The sequence below is a fragment of the Agelaius tricolor genome, unplaced genomic scaffold (genome assembly GCF_023055355.1).
Source record: "Agelaius tricolor isolate 1412-34295 unplaced genomic scaffold, bAgeTri1.0.p SCAF_7, whole genome shotgun sequence".
NCBI lineage: Eukaryota > Metazoa > Chordata > Aves > Passeriformes > Icteridae > Agelaius > Agelaius tricolor.
Window position 1 is genome coordinate 5,303,210 of NW_027269267.1, and position 21,201 is coordinate 5,324,410.

The 21,201-nt window shown below is 41.9% G+C and overlaps 1 protein-coding gene across 9 annotated transcripts in view; it reads left to right on the forward strand.

The window, feature by feature from the left end:
* PDE9A (phosphodiesterase 9A) overlaps positions 1-19,214 on the forward strand; it is a 59,332-nt gene extending 40,118 nt beyond the window's left edge. For 7 of the 9 annotated variants that reach the window (XM_071430206.1, XM_071430212.1, XM_071430210.1 and 4 more), the window contains 9 exons: positions 2,975-3,061; positions 7,601-7,705; positions 10,504-10,586; positions 11,693-11,849; positions 14,117-14,230; positions 14,865-14,969; positions 15,728-15,856; positions 16,055-16,150; positions 17,686-19,214. In XM_071430206.1, the coding sequence (XP_071286307.1) occupies positions 2,975-3,061; positions 7,601-7,705; positions 10,504-10,586; positions 11,693-11,849; positions 14,117-14,230; positions 14,865-14,969; positions 15,728-15,856; positions 16,055-16,150; positions 17,686-17,736 (927 nt within the window). In that variant the 3' untranslated portion in view covers positions 17,737-19,214. The remainder of the gene's footprint in view (positions 1-2,974; positions 3,062-7,600; positions 7,706-10,503; positions 10,587-11,692; positions 11,850-14,116; positions 14,231-14,864; positions 14,970-15,727; positions 15,857-16,054; positions 16,151-17,685) is intronic. The other 2 variants (XR_011679667.1, XM_071430207.1) reach the window with 2 other exon arrangements.
* Positions 19,215-21,201: the final 1,987 nt, after the last annotated feature.

The following is a 21,201-nucleotide window of genomic DNA, read 5'->3' on the forward strand; positions in this document are numbered from 1 at the left end:
AGATGTATAAAACCAGCTTATAATATAATGTAAAACCAGATATATATAATGTAAAGTATAAACTCAGTTTATAATATAATGTAAAACCAGATTTAGCAAGGACTAGCAAATTTCACTCAAGAAAAACATAATGGAGGACAGGACTAAATCAGGAGTTTAGTGCTGGTTTTTTCCCAGGGGGAGGCTGGGGTAGCTTTGGCAGCACCCCCAGCAGCAATCACCCAAATTACTTAATTATTTTCTTCCTTTTTTAACTGCTAATTTTCTTCCCTTTTTAACTGCTATTAGTGTTATTCATGTTTCATCACTTGTATTGCAGAAGGGTCTGGAAGGTTCTATGTGTAAACCTCCAGAAGTGTGAAGGAGAAGGATGTTAAGAGTGGACAGTTTATAATATAATGTAAAACCAGATATATATATAATATAATGTATAAAACCAGCTTATAATATAATGTAAAACCAGATATATATAATATAATGTATAAAACCAGCTTATAATATAATGTAAAACCAGATTTAGCAAGGACTAGCAAATCTCACTCAATAAAAGCATAATAGAGGACAGGACTAAATGAGGGGTTTAGTGCTGGTTTTTTTCCCAGGGAAATGCTTGGGTATCTGGCAGCACCCCCAGCAGCAATCACCCAAATTACTTGATTTTCTTCCTTTTTTAACTGCTATTAGTGTTATTCATGGCTCATCATTTGTACTGCAGAAGGTTCTGGAAGGTTCTATGTGTAAACCTCCAGAAACGTGAAGGAGAAGGATGTTAAGAGTGGACAGTTTATAATATAATGTAAAACCAGATATATATAATATAATGTATAAAACCAGCTTATAATATAATGTAAAATCAGATATATATAATATAATGTATAAAACCAGCTTATAATATAATGTAAAACCAGATTTAGCAAGGACTAGCAAATCTCACTCAAGGAAAACATCTCAGCAAGCACAGCTTGGCAGCAAGCCTGCTCCTCCTTCTCAAATGCCCTCTCACTTTTCAAGCCTTACAAGAGTCTCATTTCCAAGCTTTTGCTGCTGACCAAGAAAGCTGAATATGAAAACTGAGATTCCCCTGTGTTCAGGGGAGTTTTGGGACTGGGAGTCTCCTCCTCGCTCACCCAAAGCTCTCTTGGCAGCAGCTGCATTTCTAATTCAGCACTTCTGGATAAAGTTTCTTGTCTTGGAAAGTCTTTTATGGAACTGTTGCAAAACATATATTCTACCAGGACAAGGGGATTTTCAGCAAAATGCTGTCCATGTGATCTGAGCTGCATTCAGCTCATGGCATTGTCCCTCAGGTCTTGCAGGAAAGTCTCTTCCTGTTTGGATTACTCAAAATCAGCCCTGTTGTTACTCCATGATTTACATTTATATTTCCCTGGATAAATATAAAGTTTCATTAGATTAAATCTTTTTTTCTGGTGAGTTTCTAAGAGTCTAAATAACAGAAGGCTAACTAGAAATGCCTTCAGGGCTGTATTTGTGACGTTGAATCCCTGGATTGCTTTACAATCTAAAAACTGCATTTTCTAACACAATGGCCACATTCCATCCCCTGCAGATTGGCCCTTCAGAAATGGGAATGAATATACACATAAACTCCTGAACTCCAGGAAACCTGTTAATTTCTGACTGGTGGAAGCTGTTAGATTGAGATTATCATTATTTTTTGTTTTCAATTCTTTCAGATTATCAATATCTTTTGTTTTCAGTTCTTTGAGATTATCAACATTTTGAGATTATCAATATCTTTTGTTTTCAATTCTTTCAGATTATCAATATTTTGAGATTATCAATATTTTTTGTTTTCAATTCTTTCAGATTATCAATATCTTTTGTTTTCAATTCTTTGAGATTATCAATATTTTGAGATTATCAATATTTTTTGTTTTCAATTCTTTCAGATTATCAATATCTTTTGTTTTCAATTTTTTCAGATTATCAATATTTTTTGTTTTCAGTTCTTTGAGATTATCAACATTTTGAGATTATCAATATCTTTTGTTTTCAATTCTTTCAGATTATCAATATTTTGAGATTATCAATATCTTTTGATTTCAATTCTTTGAGGTTATCAATATCTTTTGTTTTCAATTCTTTGAGATTATCAATATTTTTTGTTTTCAGTTCTTTGAGATTATCAATATTTTGAGATTATCAATATTTTTTGTTTTCAATTCTTTCAGATTATCAATATCTTTTCAATTCTTTCAGATTATCAATATCTTCTGTTTTCAGTTCTTTTAAGCCCAGATGATTAAACATGAGGGGTGGTGCTAAATTACCTGAATCCCCCTTGCTGCTGCAGAGCAGAAGTTGTCTCAAAAGAGCTGCCTGTGCTTGCATTTCAGCTGCAGGAATTCATAGTTACAGTCTCCATGAGGGGATAATCACAAAACTGCTGCAATTTCATAGGGTTATAATGGGAAATCTTTTAAACAAGAAATATGAGGTAAGGTAGTGGAGTTAGGAGCTCACAAGAAGCCATAAAGAAAGAAGGTATTGACAAATGTGTGAGATAAACGTTTCCTCAGGGATCTCTTGTTTTCCGCTGTCATTTTCTGTTCTGCCGGAGCCTGATCCATTCCTGTGCAGCCAGGGAGAAGCTCCCACTGATTTCACTGAGCACTGGGACACATCCCAGCTGAACTGGGAACATGGCAGTGCTCTCTTTGTGAGCAGGAATTGCTGTGACACACACCAGCCACAGCCACTGAAGAGGGCTGGTGTGATATTCAAAGCCCTGCACAGAACCTGAAGCCAACAGCAGCGCCTCTGCTTCAAAAAGCTTTCAGCCCTCTCTGCCTCCCCTCTTGCACTTTAATCTTGCAGTCTTTGAACATCTTTCTTTCATCTGAAGAGGGCTCTGCAATTATTTGATGCTTGCAAGGGGGAAATTCACTTCACAGGGTGTCCTCAAGGGGTGTTGACAGAGCCAACCATAACCTGCTTGTTCTGGCTGCAGATGCTGAGCTGCTTGGAGCACATGTACCACGACCTTGGGCTGGTAAAAGACTTCAACATCAATCCTATCACCTTGAAGAGGTGGCTGGTGAGTAGTTCAAGTTACTGGTATTTGCAGTTTTTCACATTCAAGAATCTATAAACAAGGCATTTAATCATGGCATTAACGTGACTGGCACGAGTAGTCCCAATGAAAGCAGTCAGTCTATACAAATTCTTAAAACTTAAGTTCTTCAGGAAATGTTTGCATTCTTGTGGTCACAAATGACTCTTTTTAAACTGTTTTGCATTCATTTGCTGAGGTTTCTATTACTGAAAGCAGTTCATTTCTGCTGAATGCTCTTGATACCTACTGTAAATGGAGGCAAGACAAGTGCCTTCAGATATAGCTAGAAAGTGCAATAATCATTCAAAGGACTAAATCACAGGGAGCAGAGGAAAGAGCAAGTCAGGAAGGAAAAGGAATTGCTGAGAAGGTAACTTTCTGTGCTTCAGTCTTTGATGTGAGAATGTTGCAAAATGTGAGAAAGATGAGATCACACCAAAAGTGAGATGGCTGAGGGAGAAACACTGGAATATTTAAAAAAGCAAAGAGTTTTCAGGTCCAAGGGAGAGCAAAAGAAAGTGTTTGCTAAGAAGCTGAAGAATATATTTGCTTTCTTAGGAAAACCCCATGATGTTCCTAGAGAACTGTGGACCAGTAAATATTTTAACCATTGTTTAAAAAACATCCAGGGATAGCCTGAGGAATTATAACTAGTAAAAACTTACCTCTGAGTCTCACAAATTGACTGAGACAATCATTAAAACCATCATGGTGTGAATTCATCACACAGATGTTTTATAAAATAAAGACTTGCACCTCATTAATCTCTTCTTAATTCCCTGAGGGCGCTGGTTTGCATGGATGTGGACTCCTAAAAATGTCACAAAATCAGGAGGCAGCTGGAAAGGACAAAGAAGAGACCGGGTCCCATCACAGGTTACAGCACAGCAGGAGGCACATGGGGCTGTCCCTGCTGGGTGTCTGCTGCAGGAGGGACACAGTGAGGCACAGGGCTGGGCAGAGCCTGCCATAAGGGATGAAATGTCACCACACAAGGCAGGAGCCTCACCTGAAATCTATTCCCAGCACCGGTGAAGCTTTCTTAGAAAAATAATATTGGCTGCATTAAAGGAGACACCAAAAATTATCAAAATCTAGTTAATCTCTCCCTCTGAAGAAGGCAAATGAAAAGCTGGGTGGTGTTGACCCTATAAAGCAGCTGAAGACAAGGGGTGGGACGAATCCCAACACAAACAAGGGTAACACAGAGTAGATAAAGCAGAAGATCTCCTCCTCCTCCTGTTTCACAGCCCAAAAACATGGGAAGCAAGGTGATATGTCAACACACACCAACAGCCCACCCACACACCCTGCTGCAGGCAGCTTCCCCGAGCTGTCTCCAAGTAATTTGTCACCACTAACATTTAAGGCAGCCTCACTCTGAGCAACAAAAAGGGGAGTTTGTTGTGTATTTTCTACAATGGTAAGGCAGGGTGAGGTCTCCCATCTTCTTGAAGAAAGCAAAATGATTTTTAAAAGCCTCAAGGGCTCTGCTCCAAAATGGCACAGTGTGGGCATCACTTTGTGTCGCCACGTTCCTCTTTACAGGAAAAAGCAAAGCACAGCTTCCCAAAAAATTTCTAAAATTCACATTCTCTAAACCTCAAAAAAACATTCTTCTCTCATTTGCTGCACCTGTGTTTGTTCACAAGTAAAACACATTATAAAAAATTATTTACCTAAAAGAAATTAATAATCAAATTCTAGTGTATTTTACTTCACCAACCAGTTAAATCCATATATATGTATATCAAAACCATCAGCAAACAATCACAAAATACTATACAATAAAATACAATTAAATACTTAACAAATTCAATTATAATGTAATATAATGTAATGTAATGTAATATAATATAATGTAATATAATATAATATAATATAATATAATATAATATAATATAATGTAATATAATATAATATAATGTAATGTAATATAATATTTAAACTTCTAATGAAATAAAATCCTCCTCATCAATTCCTTCCAAACATCAAACAAAAATATCACCAATAACTTTGAACTCAAGTGGGAGAGAAAAAGCCACCTCATGCTTATCCCACATCCACTGGCTACAGAAGTCTTCCAAAAAGAGGAGGAAAGAATGATTAATGCAACCCAGTCATTGCATCAGGAGTCCCTTGGGATGCTCTGGGCTCCAGAGCTGGATGTGCACATTACATCCATGCAGCTTTGTGCAGTGCCATGTGTAGGCTGTGAGATACCACCTGTGAGCCTGGCTGACAACCATATCATGCCATTCCTAAGTCATTTTAAAGTAATGGAATGTGTTTCTAAAATCCTTACTTGCAGAATCATCTGTGCAGCTTTTGCAATGAAGCCCACAAATACTGAATAAGCACTGAAATGCCACACTTCTCTTGACCTCATCCAGAGCTTTGAGGTCTCCTGGAAGTCAGGTGATGGGTTGAAGTGTTTGATCCTGATGGGGTGTGAGGACTCCTGAGGTAAATTCCTGATTTAGCTGGAGAAGGGGGCAGGAATTCTGTCCATGCCATCAATTCAGGCTCAGTAACTGAAGCATGAAGGCTCTCCAGGCTTTGGAGGAGGATTCAGCAGAGGGGTCCAGCAGTCTGTGGTCCAGCAGAGGGATCCAGCAGAGGGGTCCAGCAGTGCTGCTCTGTGAGGGACAGGAAGCCAGAGGAGCATTGGAATAATGACCATGGCATGTGTCAACCCAGCTGTGCCAGCCTCCCTCTGCCCTGGCACCAGCCAGGACACAGGGACAGACAGGCTTTATCCTGCTGTGGAATGAGGGTAACCAAGCCAGGACCTGTAGGAAGTCAAACCACACAAGAATGGCTCATGTGAGCCCATGACAGCTCAATCTCTGCCAGGCTGACAGAAGAGAAAACCCACCATAGAAACATAGAAACCCAGCATAGAAATCCCACCCAGGTGTGCTCCAGCCTGGTGTGCATTCACACCTTCTCTTTGCCAAGCAACATGTCCCAAAGTGCCACCTCTGAGTGCTGGGAAATGACATGACAGCCACATGTCAGCCCTCAAGGTATCAGAGCTCTGGTTTGTATTCAGCAGGAGAGGGGGACAGGGGTGGGCTCTGAGCCCTTTACAGTCCCCCTTTAGCCACGGCAAGGTTTGAAATACAAATCCAGGATGAGGTCAGAGGACAGAGATGCAGCTGTGCTGGGATGTTTGTCCATTGCTGGCTGGCACGAGAGGGGATTTTCTGTGAGCTTTACCTGCTGGTGAATTATTGGAACGCACAAACGTGAAAAACACCTTCACTCTCCTGTGAAAATGTAAATGTTTAATAAAGGACAATAGGAGACAAGGACCATGGAGCAAAGGTTATTATGGCTGGGTGCATCTTGGCACTCAGCTGAGAGCACACTGTTATCTTCAGAGATACCCCTAAATACCTTTTCATTACATCAGCCCTTTGCATAGACCCTTATGCATAGTAAACTTTTCTCCAAACTAGTTTACATGTTCCAAGAATTGTTTAGCACATCTCCTCCTTGGGATCCACCTTTTTTGAGCATGCACAATCCTTGGCTGTGGTTTTAGTCCTTTTTTATCACCTCCAGATTTTGGGCTTTGGCCCACACTATCTTCAGACAATGAGTGCTGATAATTGGAATATCTGTACAGGTGTCCTCATCCTGTGTTCATTGGGTGTTATCCCATCCAAGCAGGAATTTTAAACACAAGCATACTTACATCACTATTTCACTATTTCGTCACTATTTCAGACTTACATCAGCTATTTCACTATTTCAGACTTACATCACTATTTCACTACCATGTCTAAGCTTAATTAACAACAGAAATAAAATCTATATCTTTGTAACTAAGTTACTTTAACATCACACATATAGAATCTATTTTAATATTTTCAAAAAGCCAATATAATAATATGTATTATAACACGAATCAGGAAGCCAGGAAGGTAGAAATTGTCAGAGGCCCTGTGCTGTCACTCTGTCCTAGCAGAGGATAATCCTGGACCCCATAGTATAGGAATGTGCCCCTTCTTGATGGAGTAACAAAACTATCCTTTGTCTCCTCAAAAAGGAAAAGAGCCCAGAAGTTTCTTTCCTCAATTAGGTAAAAAGACACCTCATAGGGCTTGGGGGTCTTCACCTCAAACTTTAGGATAGCCAATTGGATAAGAGGCAAAAAGTCTGGCCTGAGCAATTTACTAGAAAAAGAAGAGAACAAAGAAACTAATGGCTTTTGTGAGGTGTTTTACCAGGAGCAAGAACTTCTTCCACCTGGCTCGGTTTTTCTCTGTAAAGAGCTTTGTTATTTTGCCTTTTATTAAAACCTTTTTGTTTCCAACACTGCCACAGAAGCCATCCTGCTGATTTTATGCCAGCTGAGGTAGCTGAGCTATCTCAGGTGTGATACAGATCTCCAAGAGCTCATAAGACCTGGTTTGAGGAGACCCCTATTTCATGATAAAACTCCTTTAAGGATTTCCAGTGCTTGGCAAACAGCTCTGCCCCCTCTGACAGCTCCATTCCCTCTCTCTGCAGCTGTGCATCCACGACAATTACAGGAACAACCCCTTCCACAATTTTCGGCACTGCTTCTGCGTCACCCAGATGATGTACAGCATGATCTCGCTCTGCAGCCTCCAGGTACAGCCCCTCCGTGGTTTTATCAGGGCTCTGGTGTTGAGGTGACACCGAGGTGTTAGAAAATCTGCTTTTCCCAGCCCTGAGATAAAAAAAAAAAGGCAGAATTCCTTGGCTCTCGTTCTCAAGGTTGTTTATTTTTTGCTATCTGAGATCTGCCCAGCAGGTTGGTTCATGGCACACTGACTGCCTTGGGGTGATGTTGTCTTTTTATACTAAAAACTACATGTACAATGTTTACAATTACTTCCCAATACCTATCACCTATGTTAGACAGTGAGCTTCTACCTTAAACCAATCCAGAAGTGCCAACATCACAGCAGAAGATGGAGGCCAAGAAGAAGGAGAAAGGCTGGACACACCCAGATTCCTCCATCTTGCCTCCTGAACCCCCATTCTAAAAACCCCAAAAATCTATTTTTCACCCTGTGACAAACTAACTATTATTCTACTTAGACTTTCGTGGCTTGTAAATCCTCATATAAGGTTGGTAATTTTTTCCATGGGTCATAATCAAAGGCACAGGGGTCTTGGGCTCTGTGCCAGGGTCTCTGAGCCTGGTTTGAGCAATCCAGGACAGCCAGAGGGATATCCTGAATTCCAACATCTTTTTATACTAAGAACTACCTGTACTTTATTTACAATAATTTTCCAATACCTATCACCTATGTTAGACAGTCTGCCTCTACCCTAAACCAGTCCAGAAGTGCCACCATCACAGCAGAAGATGGAGGACAAGAAGAAGGAGAAACACAGGACACGCCCAGATTTCTCCATCTTGCTTCTTGAACCCCCATTCTAAAACCCCAAAATTCTACTTTTTCACCCTGTGACAAATTCACCATCATTCTACTCAAACCCTTGTGGTTTGTAACTCCTCACACAAAGTTGGTAATTGTTTCCATGGGTTAAAATCAAAGGCACAGGTGTTTGTGACTCCGTGCCAAGGTCTCTGAGCCCCTGCCAGGGTCTGGAGTCCTCCAGGGCAGCCAGAGGAATGTCCTGGGTTCTGACACGGGGCACCCACTGCATTCCCACCCTGAAACCTGAGCCACTTCTCCTGCAGAACGGGCCACAGGCTGCTGTGCTGCCAAGTGTGGCTTCCGAGGAGGCTGCACCCAGTCCCTGGGTGTGGGGAATGGATTTGTAGAGGATTCTCCAATCCTGACAGAAGACTCACACAGTGTGTGCATCCCTGTGCAAACCCTGAGACAAGAAATGCTGGCTGGAATGGATATGGATAGACATTGTGAAGAGAGAAAGGATAGGATATGGAATGGGATAGACATTGTGAAGAGAGAAAGAGAGCTAGAAACAAGCTTGAAAGGATGGCCTTGCAAAGGATGGCCTCTGGATGCTTTAGGGAAATAGAGCTATGAAAGGTGCATTGTATTAAGACCCACAAAAAGTGATTTTAGATGATTGGCTTTAAGGCATTTCCAGTATTAATTACATTATTATTACATTATTATTAATCACAGTATTATTTAAAGTATAGCATGGCAAAAATTGATAGGCCAAGAAACACTTATAGTGTATTATAATTAAGAAATAGCTTTTTTTACCAATTTTTACCAAAATTTTTACCAATATTTAAGGTATTTTCAAAATAGTTGTGTTATTGAAATTTCAAACTAATATTTGCGTGCCTGTAAAATCATAAACTAAACATTGTTCAAGAAGAAGTAAAATTGAGCTAGTTGTGGCATTTTAGCAAAGGACTTCTGATTGTGATGGTGTGAATTATAACATCTGTATTGTCTCAGCCTTCATATGAAACTGAAAATAGAATATAAGTTTTTTAAATGCCTCTCAGTTACCCCATCATCTCAGTCTAGATCAGAAGAAATCTTAATCTGACACCCAGGTACACAAGGAGAGGTGTTGCATTTCCATTGCTGAGCCCCAGCACCTGCACAGCTTTCTGAGGCTGCTGGGCAGGTAACTGCACCTCCTGGATGCCCACAGTTTGTACTCTGATGGAGTGAAATATTTAGGAATGACAGATAAACCTCTGCTGAGTTATGGTCTGTGGGTTTGTTCTTTGTTTGGGACACAAAATGCTCCCACAAGAGGTTTTCTCCAAATGTGTGCTTTGACCTGTGCTTGTCCTGTAGCCTGGCAGGTATTGTATGCACACATTTCACCTTTATTTTGTCCAAAACCATAAGCATCAATTAATTTCACTGTCTGGATAACCTGCACTCATATATTCATTTCATTTCTTTACAAAACTGCTTTTTTTCACTTTAAAAAACCCCTTTTTTCTCTATAGTTACACATATCAGTTACTGGCCTAATTCTGTTTTCTTGCCAGTAGCAATATGAAGAAAAATTTGCTTTAATGCAAGTCCACGGTGCTCAAAAGCTGTGGGAAGTCAACATTTAATTTTTCTTGCTCTTTTGCTGACTTTATTTAATGCAGAATGCAGTGGCAACAGAGCCATCTTCCAGCCCTGCCTTTACCTAATCAGGGTGCTCAAATGACTTCTAAGAGACTGAACTGATGTCTCAGTGCTTTTATATCATCTCTGCAGTAATAGCAAATTTCAAGGAAATTGCCTCCTCTGAGCTGCTGTTATTTCATGCAACAAAGGCAAATCTGAGTCACTTTTACTGGAAGGGAAGGCAGATTTCTCTCTTTTGACTGAAGTAAATTCATCTAAGCAAAAAATGCTTCATTTTGCTCAGATTTGCATTTCTCTAAAAAGTAAATATGCCTGATTTCTTTATTTCTTTTGATTTACAGGGATAGGGGAAGTAGAAACCATAATATTACATTCATGTTTTGTATTTTACAGGAGAAATTTTCCCGAATTGACATTTTGATTCTCATGACTGCTGCAGTGTGCCATGACTTGGACCATCCAGGCTATAACAACACGTGAGTCTGCTCTCTTGCTTTCTCTTCCCCTAAAATCTCTTGGGAAGGTAACACTGGTTGGCAATTTTTGGTAGATCAGGTTTTCCTCCTCACAGCCTGACCTTTTCCCAAGGCACTGCTGGTCGCTCACATGGGCCAAAGCAGAGCTCAGGTCTGGGTGGGGGTTTGCCAGCTGTCCTTGGTTCTGTAGGGAAAATGGGGTTTTTTTTCAGATTTCTATTTAAACCCTTTCCCCCCTAACTCCTGAGAAAACAAGGTGAAATACTTTACAGCTGGTAACAGAGCTATAAATTATTATACTGGAATAATTACACTAATATTCAAAGGGGGATTTAGCTTACACTTTATTTCATAATTATAAATCATGAAGTGTACTTTACTCTGTTTATTTTCATGTGAGGAAATTATTGCTATTGACCCACAGACACTTTAGTGTGCATGTGAAAGAGAGAGAATCTGATTTATTTGTAACCACTCATTAAATAAGGGCAGAACCCAGTTCTGACTGGGATCAGTGAGAATCTCTGCATCTGCCATTAGTAGGGGTTGAATTAAACAGTTCAATTCTGGTTTTGTTCTATGTCAAAACAAAAAAAAAACAGTTTGGATGGTGTTTTAGAGGTGGAAAAAATGTCAAAACGGTCTTTGATATGCTCAAAATCAAAAAAACCCAAAACTAGTTCCTTCTGCTTTTGTTGTACATCATTTTAAACCAGAAACGTGGCAAAATGTTAAACTAGAAATTTAAACTAGACATTCTAAACTAGAAATGTGGCAAAATTTAAAGAAGGAATAAAAACCTTTTGGGTTTTTTTTTGTATTGGTATTTTGGCATTTTATATATTATATTTTGGTACTTTATAATATATTTTATATATTATAATCTTTATTAGTATTCACCCACTGAGGGGGATCAACACCTCAGATTTGCACAGAAAATAGATATTAAATATCTATTTTCTGTGCAAATCTGACTTCATACCAACGACCAAAAAAACCCCAAAGCTGCAGCTCATTGAATAAGCACAGAAAAGAATGCAAGCAGGTGGTTTGGAGCAGCTGGGGGTGCCTGGGGAGCTTTCTGCTCAGGGTTTGCCTGCCCTCAGCTACCAGATCAACGCGCGAACGGAGCTGGCCGTGCGCTACAACGACATCTCCCCGCTGGAGAACCACCACTGCGCCGTGGCCTTCCAGATCATCTCCCAGCCCGAGTTCAACATCTTCTCCAACGTGGACCAGGACCAGTTCAAGCAGATAAGACAGGTAGGAGTGCTGGGCACGCCGATCCTGAGGGTGCAAACACGCACGGAGTTCCCTGCTCCGCAATGGGAGGGATTTGCCCTCCCTGGAGGGCACGGCTGGAAAAGCCCCTCACACTTGGGAGGGTCCTGTGGTGGTGTTGTGAGGGTCCCCAGGATGAGGTGAGAGATGATGAGAATCTCTCCAAGTTCTTGGAAGGTTGATATATTATTATATATTATATTACATTACATTACATTACATTATATAATATTATATTATTTTTATAATATTATTTATTTTGATATTCATTATCTATTGTTATTATTTATATGTTCTTTATTTTATATATTTATGTATATAAATATAAATATAAATGATATAAATAATATAAATATATATTGATTTATATTTATATTATTTAATATATTTATATTATTTAATGATTATTTATTATATTTATATTTAATATATCTATATTATTTAATAATATAAATAATATAAATATCTATTTATTTCTATTTTATCTATATGTATATTTATTTATTTATATAATATTATTTATATTATATATTATATAATTATAGTATTTTTATATTATTATATACTCTTTTCATATATTTATCTAATATAATTTATTTATATTAGATTTATTATAATATTATATTATCCTATATTAATATTATTCTTATATTATTATTTATTTTTATATATTTTTCATTTTTATTTATTTATATATTATTTATTTATTTTATATATTGTATAATTATATTATTTTATATTATTTTATATATTTATATTATATAATTGCTTCATATTATATTATATTATATTATATTATATTATATTATATTATATTATATTATATTATATCATATTATATTTATTGTATTTATATATAATATAATATAATTATTATATTTATTATAATTATTATATTTATTATATATTATATTTAATATATTTATTGTATTTATATATAATATAATATAATATAATATAATATAATATAATATAATATAATAGATACACTAAAACTATTCTAAAGAAAGAGAAAGGATACATCAGAAGGCTAGAAAAGAATGAATAATAAAAACTCGTGACAGACTCAGAGAGCCTGACACAGCTGGTTGTGATTGGCCATTAATTAAAAACAATTCAGATGCTGGGTAAACCGTTCTCCAAATCACATTCCAGAGGAGCAAAACATGGAGAAGCTGAGGCTTCTTGTCTTGTCAGGAGAAGAAATCCTGGTGAAGGGATTTTTCATAAAATATCACAGTGACAGGATCTGAAAGGGATTCTTGGAAAATTTCCACAGCAGCACTCCCTGGAATGCATTGCTGAGGAATGATGAGTGCATCCTGACTATTAAAGCCTATGACATTTTGGGGGTAGATGTTTAGATTGTTGGAGGAGCCAATTAGCTCTGACTGGAGAAGGATTAAGCTCTCAGGGCAGAAGTTTCTGCTTTACAGGAACACTCTATTAATTTTAAGAGGAGCTTCAAAAAGGGAAAAGATTTGCAACAGCAGAGCACTTGTTCTGTTGGAAGAGGCCCTGATGCACTGGGAGTCATCTCAGTTATCTCTGAGGCACTGAACAGTGTTAGAACTCCCATCAGGGCTCTAAGGGCCAAAATTCAGTCTTAATTTCCACATGACACCTTCCTCACACACCGAGTGAAGAAGTGGTATAAAGGCTGGTTGGAGTTCCTGATTCTGTTGATGTGTGGGAAACTGGCACGGGCCCAAAATGGACTGTTCTGTATGAAAACCCACAAATTTAAATTAACCACATGTTTTCCCATCATAAACTCTGCACAGAAGGGGGATACAGAGCTCCTTGTCTTCATCCAAATGTTTCAAAGCCCTAATCCAAAGAGGATGGGCACAGCTGGCATCCACATCATGATTTTTGTCTCAGGGCCTTTAAGAGTCAGCAGCAAAACCCACAGTGCCTTCCAAGGAGAGGAAAGTGGATCTTGGCAGCCAGAGTGTGGCTTTTAACATCCTGTTGTACAGCTTGCTTTTCTACAATTAGTCAATGAGAAAGGAAAAACCTCAGTGTCTCTGGAATATCACATAAAACCATGATCCTCATGTACCACGAACTCTTTATAATCCTCTTCCCGTATCCTTGGCAGTTCCAAGTCAGAAACTTCCCCCTCCAGCATGAGCAATTCAGTGCATCTGAGGCATTTTGTGTGCAAGACAGATCCTATTTGGCTTTGCAATAGCAGACCTTGTAAGGAATGTCAAGTTAATATGTGAACATGTTTTCTTTGCTAGGGGATAATTACATTAATCCTGGCTACAGACATGGCGAGACATGCAGAAATACTGGACTCTTTCAAGGAAAAAATGGAAAACTTTGATTACACAAATGAAGAACACATGACCTGTGTAAGGAGGTTTTGTGGATTGTTATTTTTCTGTGCGTGGAGTGAAAACTTGTAGATTAACTTTTGTATGTTGAAAAACTGAGATTCAGTATGTATTATCAAAAAATAATCCATCCTACACCAAGAAATAATTACAATTTGGAAGTGCTTTATATTAAACAGATTTTCCCAGCTTTAGGAATCCTGGAATCCCATCAGGAAAACAAAAAAAAAATTACTCTATTAAGGCCACAAATTTTTACCGTCCTTTACTGTGGGGCAAAAAAAAATCCATGAGTAAAACCTCTAGTCTCCTCTATTCCCCAGTGCAGCTGTGTTTGATTTCCAGGGAAATCTTTTCCCAGCTGCCTCTGCCACAAAAGCCTTAATGGTCACTTGTTACTGAATCTCTTCCTGCAGCAGATAAGTGCACATCCCACTGTGACACATCCCAGAGGGGGAAACCAAGGCAGAGAGGGGATAAATGATTCACACAGAGCAGCTGAGAGAGGGGAAAAGGATCCAGATCACCTAAGAGCTCTGGTTAAATCCTGAAATTGTCCTTTCTGGTTGAAAGCATTGCAAGGACAGGGGCTGTGGAAAGGGGGAAAGGGCTGGCTTTAGGAGTGCAGCATTGAAGTGTCATCCTCTTTCAGCTGAAGATGGTGCTGATAAAATGCTGTGACATCTCCAACGAAGTCCGCCCGATGGAGGTGGCAGAGCCCTGGGTAGATTGCTTGCTGGAGGAGTATTTTATGCAGGTAAGAGAGAGGGAGAGATGCAATTGCACAATTACACAATTTCACAATTTTCTGCTATTTCCAAATCTCACAGGTGCTTCACTGTTTGACAGCCCAGTCTGGTTCTAGCTCTGAACTACCTGGTTTAGTGGAAGTTTCCCTGCCCATGGCAGGGGGTTGGAACTGGATGATCTTTAAGGTCCTTTCCAACCCAAACCATTCTGTGATTCCATGGAAAGCTTCTATTACAGAAAGCCAGAGAGGAATGCCAGCAAAAGAACCTGCTCAAGTGGATGCAACTGATTTTCTTTTTTAATCATTAGTAAAGAATGAGATATAATTTCTGTTTGAATACCTGAAAATAATCACTCTCTGGAGAACAGTGAGGAAATCACAGAACTCTTCCATCTCTTTCAGAGCAGCAAGAGCCATTACCAGCTTTCTGAATGCTCTGAAATATTTTACCTCACAAGTCCAGTGGGTTTGCAAAGGGAGTCAGCTGCCCTGCAAGCCTGGAGGTGAACACTTTGATGCTGGTGCTGGGCAGAAATAACTGAACAGGATTCTCTTTATTCAGATGCTGCTCTCCACAAAGCAGAGACATTGCCCTGAGGGCAGCAGATCCCCGTTCTGTGCTGCCTACAGACACCTCTGTGATCTGCATCTGAGGGCTGCTCATCTGCTTGCTGCATCACTCTCCTCACAGCCTGCTAGACAGGATTAATATTTGTTATCTCTGCCTTTGTTATCTCTGGGTTGTTTCTCTGGGTTTGTTCCAGAGCGACCGAGAAAAATCCGAGGGGCTCCCGGTGGCGCCGTTCATGGACCGCGACAAAGTGACCAAACCCACGGCACAGATTGGCTTCCTCAAGTTTGTCCTCATCCCCATGTTCGAGACAGTGACCAAGGTAAAGTCACCCAGGGCCAGAAACCAGGCAGGGGGAGAGCAGAGCTGCAGTGTTTGCCTCAGCAGGTGTCTGGTTACCCAGGGAAATGGGGATCTACCCTTCCACACCCCGTTTTCAGCATGTACAGTGAAATGATGCAGCAGCAAGTTGAGGAATGCAAAAGGAAATGCTGATAGTCTTTTTCTTGTTCCCACCTAGCTGTTCCCAGAAGTGGAGGAGGTGATGCTCCAGCCTCTGTGGGAATCCAGGGACCACTATGAGGGGTTAAAACAGATAGATGATGCTATGAAAGAGGTAAACTCCAATTATCTCCTTGATACTGCAAACATTAGAATTGAATAAGCCAAACACTATAATTAAGCAGTAGCTCAATTCTGAAACAGTGGGATTGCTCATGGCATAATCATTATCCTGAGAAACACATTCATTACACCTGCCTGGAGAGAGGTGTGTGCCACCAGTCCTTGCAGAGTCCACCAGGAACCACACAAATATGGGCATGGGACAGGAGCTGCTTGCAAGGCACAGAACCCAGGGATAACCCCTAAAGGGAGCACAGATCTCCCTGGAGGGATCTGCCCTCCTTTGGGAAGGAATTTGCTTGGGTTACACTGCAACAAAATGCTCTGGGGTCAGGCAGTTCAAGTTTTGCAGCACCAGTGCATGAGTTTATTTTCTGGGAAGGAACTTCCAGTCACCCGTGTGTCATCAAGGATGTGCTTGGTGTTTTATGAGGAATCCCTGTGTCATGCAAAGCACCCAGGAGGATTAAACACACAACCAGTGAAGCTCTTTAATTGCCCACTGGGGACTTGAATGTACAGAGCATCTCTCATTTTGTAGGGCTCAGGGGAGGTGGGAATTCCAGGTAAGCCCATTTGCTGCCTCTCAGCAGGTCTGCACTGCCTCAGGAGCCTGGCAGGGCAGAGAGCAGTGCCCAGGGCAGCAGGCAGAGTGCTGCTCCAGCTCCCTGTGGCTCTGCACTCCTTTCTTGCACACCTCTTCCAGTGCCTCTTTTCCCTGCCAAGATCCACTCCAAAACCTGCCCTAATGGCATCACAGAGTAGGGAGTTTCTGACATGAAAAAATTCACCATGTAGGCAGGCTACTATCAGCCACTGCATCATTAAAATAAGGTGGGAAGTGCCCTGGAGCACCAGTTGTGCTGATATTTGATGTGTGGGTAATGGAGGTTCCTCCACTTGATCATCCATGAGTGGAACTGAGGCTTTGCTGTAGGTCCCATCTCCTCCCAAGTGCTTTGGAGAAAAAGCCCCTCAGCACTTCAAGTACTGAGGCTGGTTGATCAAAGAGCACAGGCTCTGAGGGCACTAAATTTTAAAGGAGAACAAAGCCTTTTGGGCACTTTTCCATTTAGAAAGGAGCATCTGTCAAACGAGGGCAAAAGATCTCAAATACAACTGCCAGACTTTCTGAGTTTTATTCACCTTTCAAGTTGAGCTGAGATTTTACTTCTGGTTTACAGCATCTGTCAAAACAGCATTTTTACACAAACTAATGGAGCTTTAATTGCAGTGTATTGGCACTGTAAGAGGCCTTAAAAATAGGAGCTGCTTGAATTCAGAGATATTCTGAAACAAGAGGACTTAATTAATAATCTGAGAACCTGGTACAATAGCTGATGAGAAAGACTGAGTTCTGTTTGCCCAGGATGTTTATCCAGAGCTGTTTGGATGAAACAATGCCTGTGATATTCCAAGCTGCTGCCTATTATTTCCCAGGAAATGCTGCACATGCCTTGTGGAGAGCACAGCAGCACTGTGAGAGTGAGTCAGGGGGGATTAACCCTGCTCTGCTCTTCATTCCAGCTGCAGAAACAGAAAAGTGAAGGTTTGACCACCGGCAGCACCGAAAAGTGAGAGGAAACGGCCTTTGAACAAATAAACCACGAGCCTTGCGGCTGCCCTGCTTTGAGAAATGCTCCATTAGCCAAGCAGAGGTGGTGGCTACATCAAAATCCAAGAGGGACCATGCAGGGAGAGATGGATCCACAGCCTGCAGCCTCCTCACAGAGATGCTGCTGCCGTCGGACACCGCGGGCAACCCAGACCCCTGAACTGTCACCACAGCCTCCTGGCAGGATTCCCCAGGCTCCAGCATTCCCACCACGGCCTCCTGGCAGGATTCCCCAGGCTCTGAACTGTCACCACAGCCTCCTGGCAGGATCCCCAGGCTCCAGCATTCCCACCACAGCCTCCTGGCAGGATCCCCCAGGCTCTGAATTCCCACCACAGCCTCCTGGCAGGATTGCCCAGGCTCCAGCATTCCCACCACAGCCTCCTGGCAGGATTCTCCAGGCTCTGAATTCCCACCACAGCCTCCTGGCAGGATCCCCCAGGCTCTGAATTCCCACCACAGCCTCCTGGCAGGATTCCCCAGGCTCCAGCATTCCCACCACAGCCTCCTGGCAGGATCCCCAGGCTCCAGCATTCCCACCACAGCCTCCTGGCAGGATTCCCCAGGCTCTGAACTGTCACCACAGCCTCCTGGCAGGATTCCCCAGGCTCTGAATTCCCACCACAGCCTCCTGGCAGGATCCCCCAGGCTCTGAATTCCCACCACAGCCTCCTGGCAGGATTCCCCAGGCTCCAGCATTCCCACCACAGCCTCCTGGCAGGATCCCCCAGGCTCTGAATTCCCACCACAGCCTCCTGGCAGGATTGCCCAGGCTCCAGCATTCCCACCACAGCCTCCTGGCAGGATTCTCCCTGTGGACACTGCTCAGGCTGCAGCACAGCTCCATCCTTCAGCAGATCTGCCTCTCTGGTGACCCAGCTGCCCACAGGCTGTAGAGACAAACCAGAGTTTAGCTAAGGAGCCTTTTCTGGGACATGATCCCCTGGCACCAGGGGTTGTTTTAGTCAAGACACTCTCTATATGTATACAGCAGGATGCTAATTACAGCATAGCTCACCAGATGCTTATACACTGACAAGGGTCCAGGCATGCATTTTTGTTTGCCTGGTAAGCCCTAATGACACATTTCTCCTCATTATCCTCTGAATTTTATAGTGTTCACAGTACATTCAGAAGCCCAGCATAGTGGATGCAATTTTCTTTTTTTTTTTTTTCTACACTAGAAGAAATTAGAAGAAACCTTGGTGAGTTTGCAGGGTGGCTTTGTGGCCTGGTACAGCTGGACACCATGGGATCCTTCAGCATGGACAAAGAAGGGAGCACAAAGCTGAAAAAGCCACAGTGCAAACACATTTTTATCCTTGTTGATGAAAAAAAAAAAACAAACAAACAAAACCAACAAGAGACAGCTTCAAAGATGTACAGATTTTTTTTTTAACTTTTAAACTGATCTGCTAAATAATATATTCTTCTACAGAAATGGGTGTTATTGTTTCCTTTTGTGTATGTGTTCACATGAGAACAGTCCATGTTCCTAAAGACCAGTCATGAATACAAGGGAAGGGGCTTGGAAAGGGGGGGGGGGATGGTTTTCCTTGGAGGAGAAGCCTTGGAATTATTCCTGTGGTGCATCATGGAAAGCTGCAGTTCCATGGATGGCTGAGTGATGGTTGGGAGCCAAGCTGTGCCCAGGCGTTGCAGCCCAGTGAGAGCAGACAGAGCTGGGACTGATTCCTGTGCACCCCCTCACCAAAGGGAAGGCTGGAATAAATCCCACAGGAATCAAGGCACAGCCATGCTGCTCACCTGGTTTCTCCCAGCTGGGAAAAGTTGTCCTTGCTGAGGGATTCAGGCCCTACCATGGTGTGGGAGCAGGGATCTCCCACGCTGGCAGTCACAGGCATGGACAGTGCTCAGGTTCCCCTTGTTCCCCCCGCTCTGTAAATCCCAAAGCTGCAGCTGGTGTGTCAGGGGGATGAGCAGAAAGGGGACAATCCTTCCCCCATGGCCCAGGAAACACTTGAGGCAGCTCAGCCTCTCTCCCAGGTCTCAGCTGCCAGCCCTGAACAGCAAATCCTGCCTCCTGCCCTGGAAATTCAGACTGTCCTCCTGTTGTTTCTGCACATTAATCCTGAGTTTAACTCTCATTTCTCCCCCAGTGCCGTTTCCTGTGTTTGGTTTCTTTCATTAGCACACAAATTGTGTTATTGCAGTTACTCTCCAATCTCTCAGGGAGATCCAAATTACCCCAAAACTTCCATTCCCTCTACTCTGTTCCTACCAGAGACCCAGGACAGACTCACAGCTGGTTCTGTCTGCTGGTGCCTCCTCCTTTAAACAGCTTTTTGTGTGTGGTTTTGGGCTTTCTGCTGCAAACTGGAAAGGGCTCTGATCCCTGGATTTGAACAGATCCCAAGGGAAATGGAAAGATCCAAGCCCAGGGTCAGCTCCAACTCACACAGAATCTTCATGAATGGATGAACTACACCCTGGTTTTGATTCACCTCAAACTTCGATGCTCAAAGGTCGAATCTGAATTATGTGGTATGAGAGACAACTGCTCACTTTGAAAATTTAAAGAGCTTTATTAAACCTTGACAAAAACACAACAAAGGACTGCATAAGGAAAAAACTGCAGTGCTGGGAACTGCCCCCCATGCACACCACATGGCCAGTTCATCTTCAGGATGGATGCTCAGTCTTTTATACCCCTGGGGGCTGCATCAGCCAGCCCTGGCCCTCCCAGAGTCTGTCACTCAGCTCTTCTGTGCCATTTATCAGTGCAAACTGCTTTCTTGTCCCTGGATTGGAGCTCAGGTGTTGCCATGCCCACCCCCTGAGCACCCCCAAGCTTTTCCATTCCCAGCTGCCCCATGCCAGGGACACCTGTGCAGCTTCTTTGTACCTGTCCTGGACAGCCCAGGCTGCCTGATGGCAACAATACAGGGGGGAAAGGGAACCGTGGGGAGAACAGAGGACATCTAAACCACAATAACATAACCATACACCACTAAAGCTTTTATTCATATTCACACAATAGTTAACTTTTAATTGTAAGAGCCAATCACCTCATTATCCATTTAACATGTGGTTTGTGCCCTTTTTCTTTCCTAAACCTTATAATCCAAAGTACGTTCCCAGACTGTTCCTCTGTGGAATTCTTCACCACTTATGCACGGGTAAATGGAATTTGCCATCTCCATTCAGGCAGATTTCTGTCCCAGACCAGCTCCCAGGGCAGATGAGCTGTGCAGGAGCCACCAACAATTGCTCAGGCCTTGCCAGCTCCTGCACTGAGCTGCTCACACCAGATGAGAAAACCTGCTGTGCAAACTCCACTGCCCCCTCCTCCCACCAAAGCTTCCTAGGAGTGAGATCCTTACAGGAAGTTTTGTTTCAGCTGGAAGGGTTTTCTCTAAGCACAAACCCTAATCCAGCAATTATTTATGCATCTGCTGAGCTCCCAC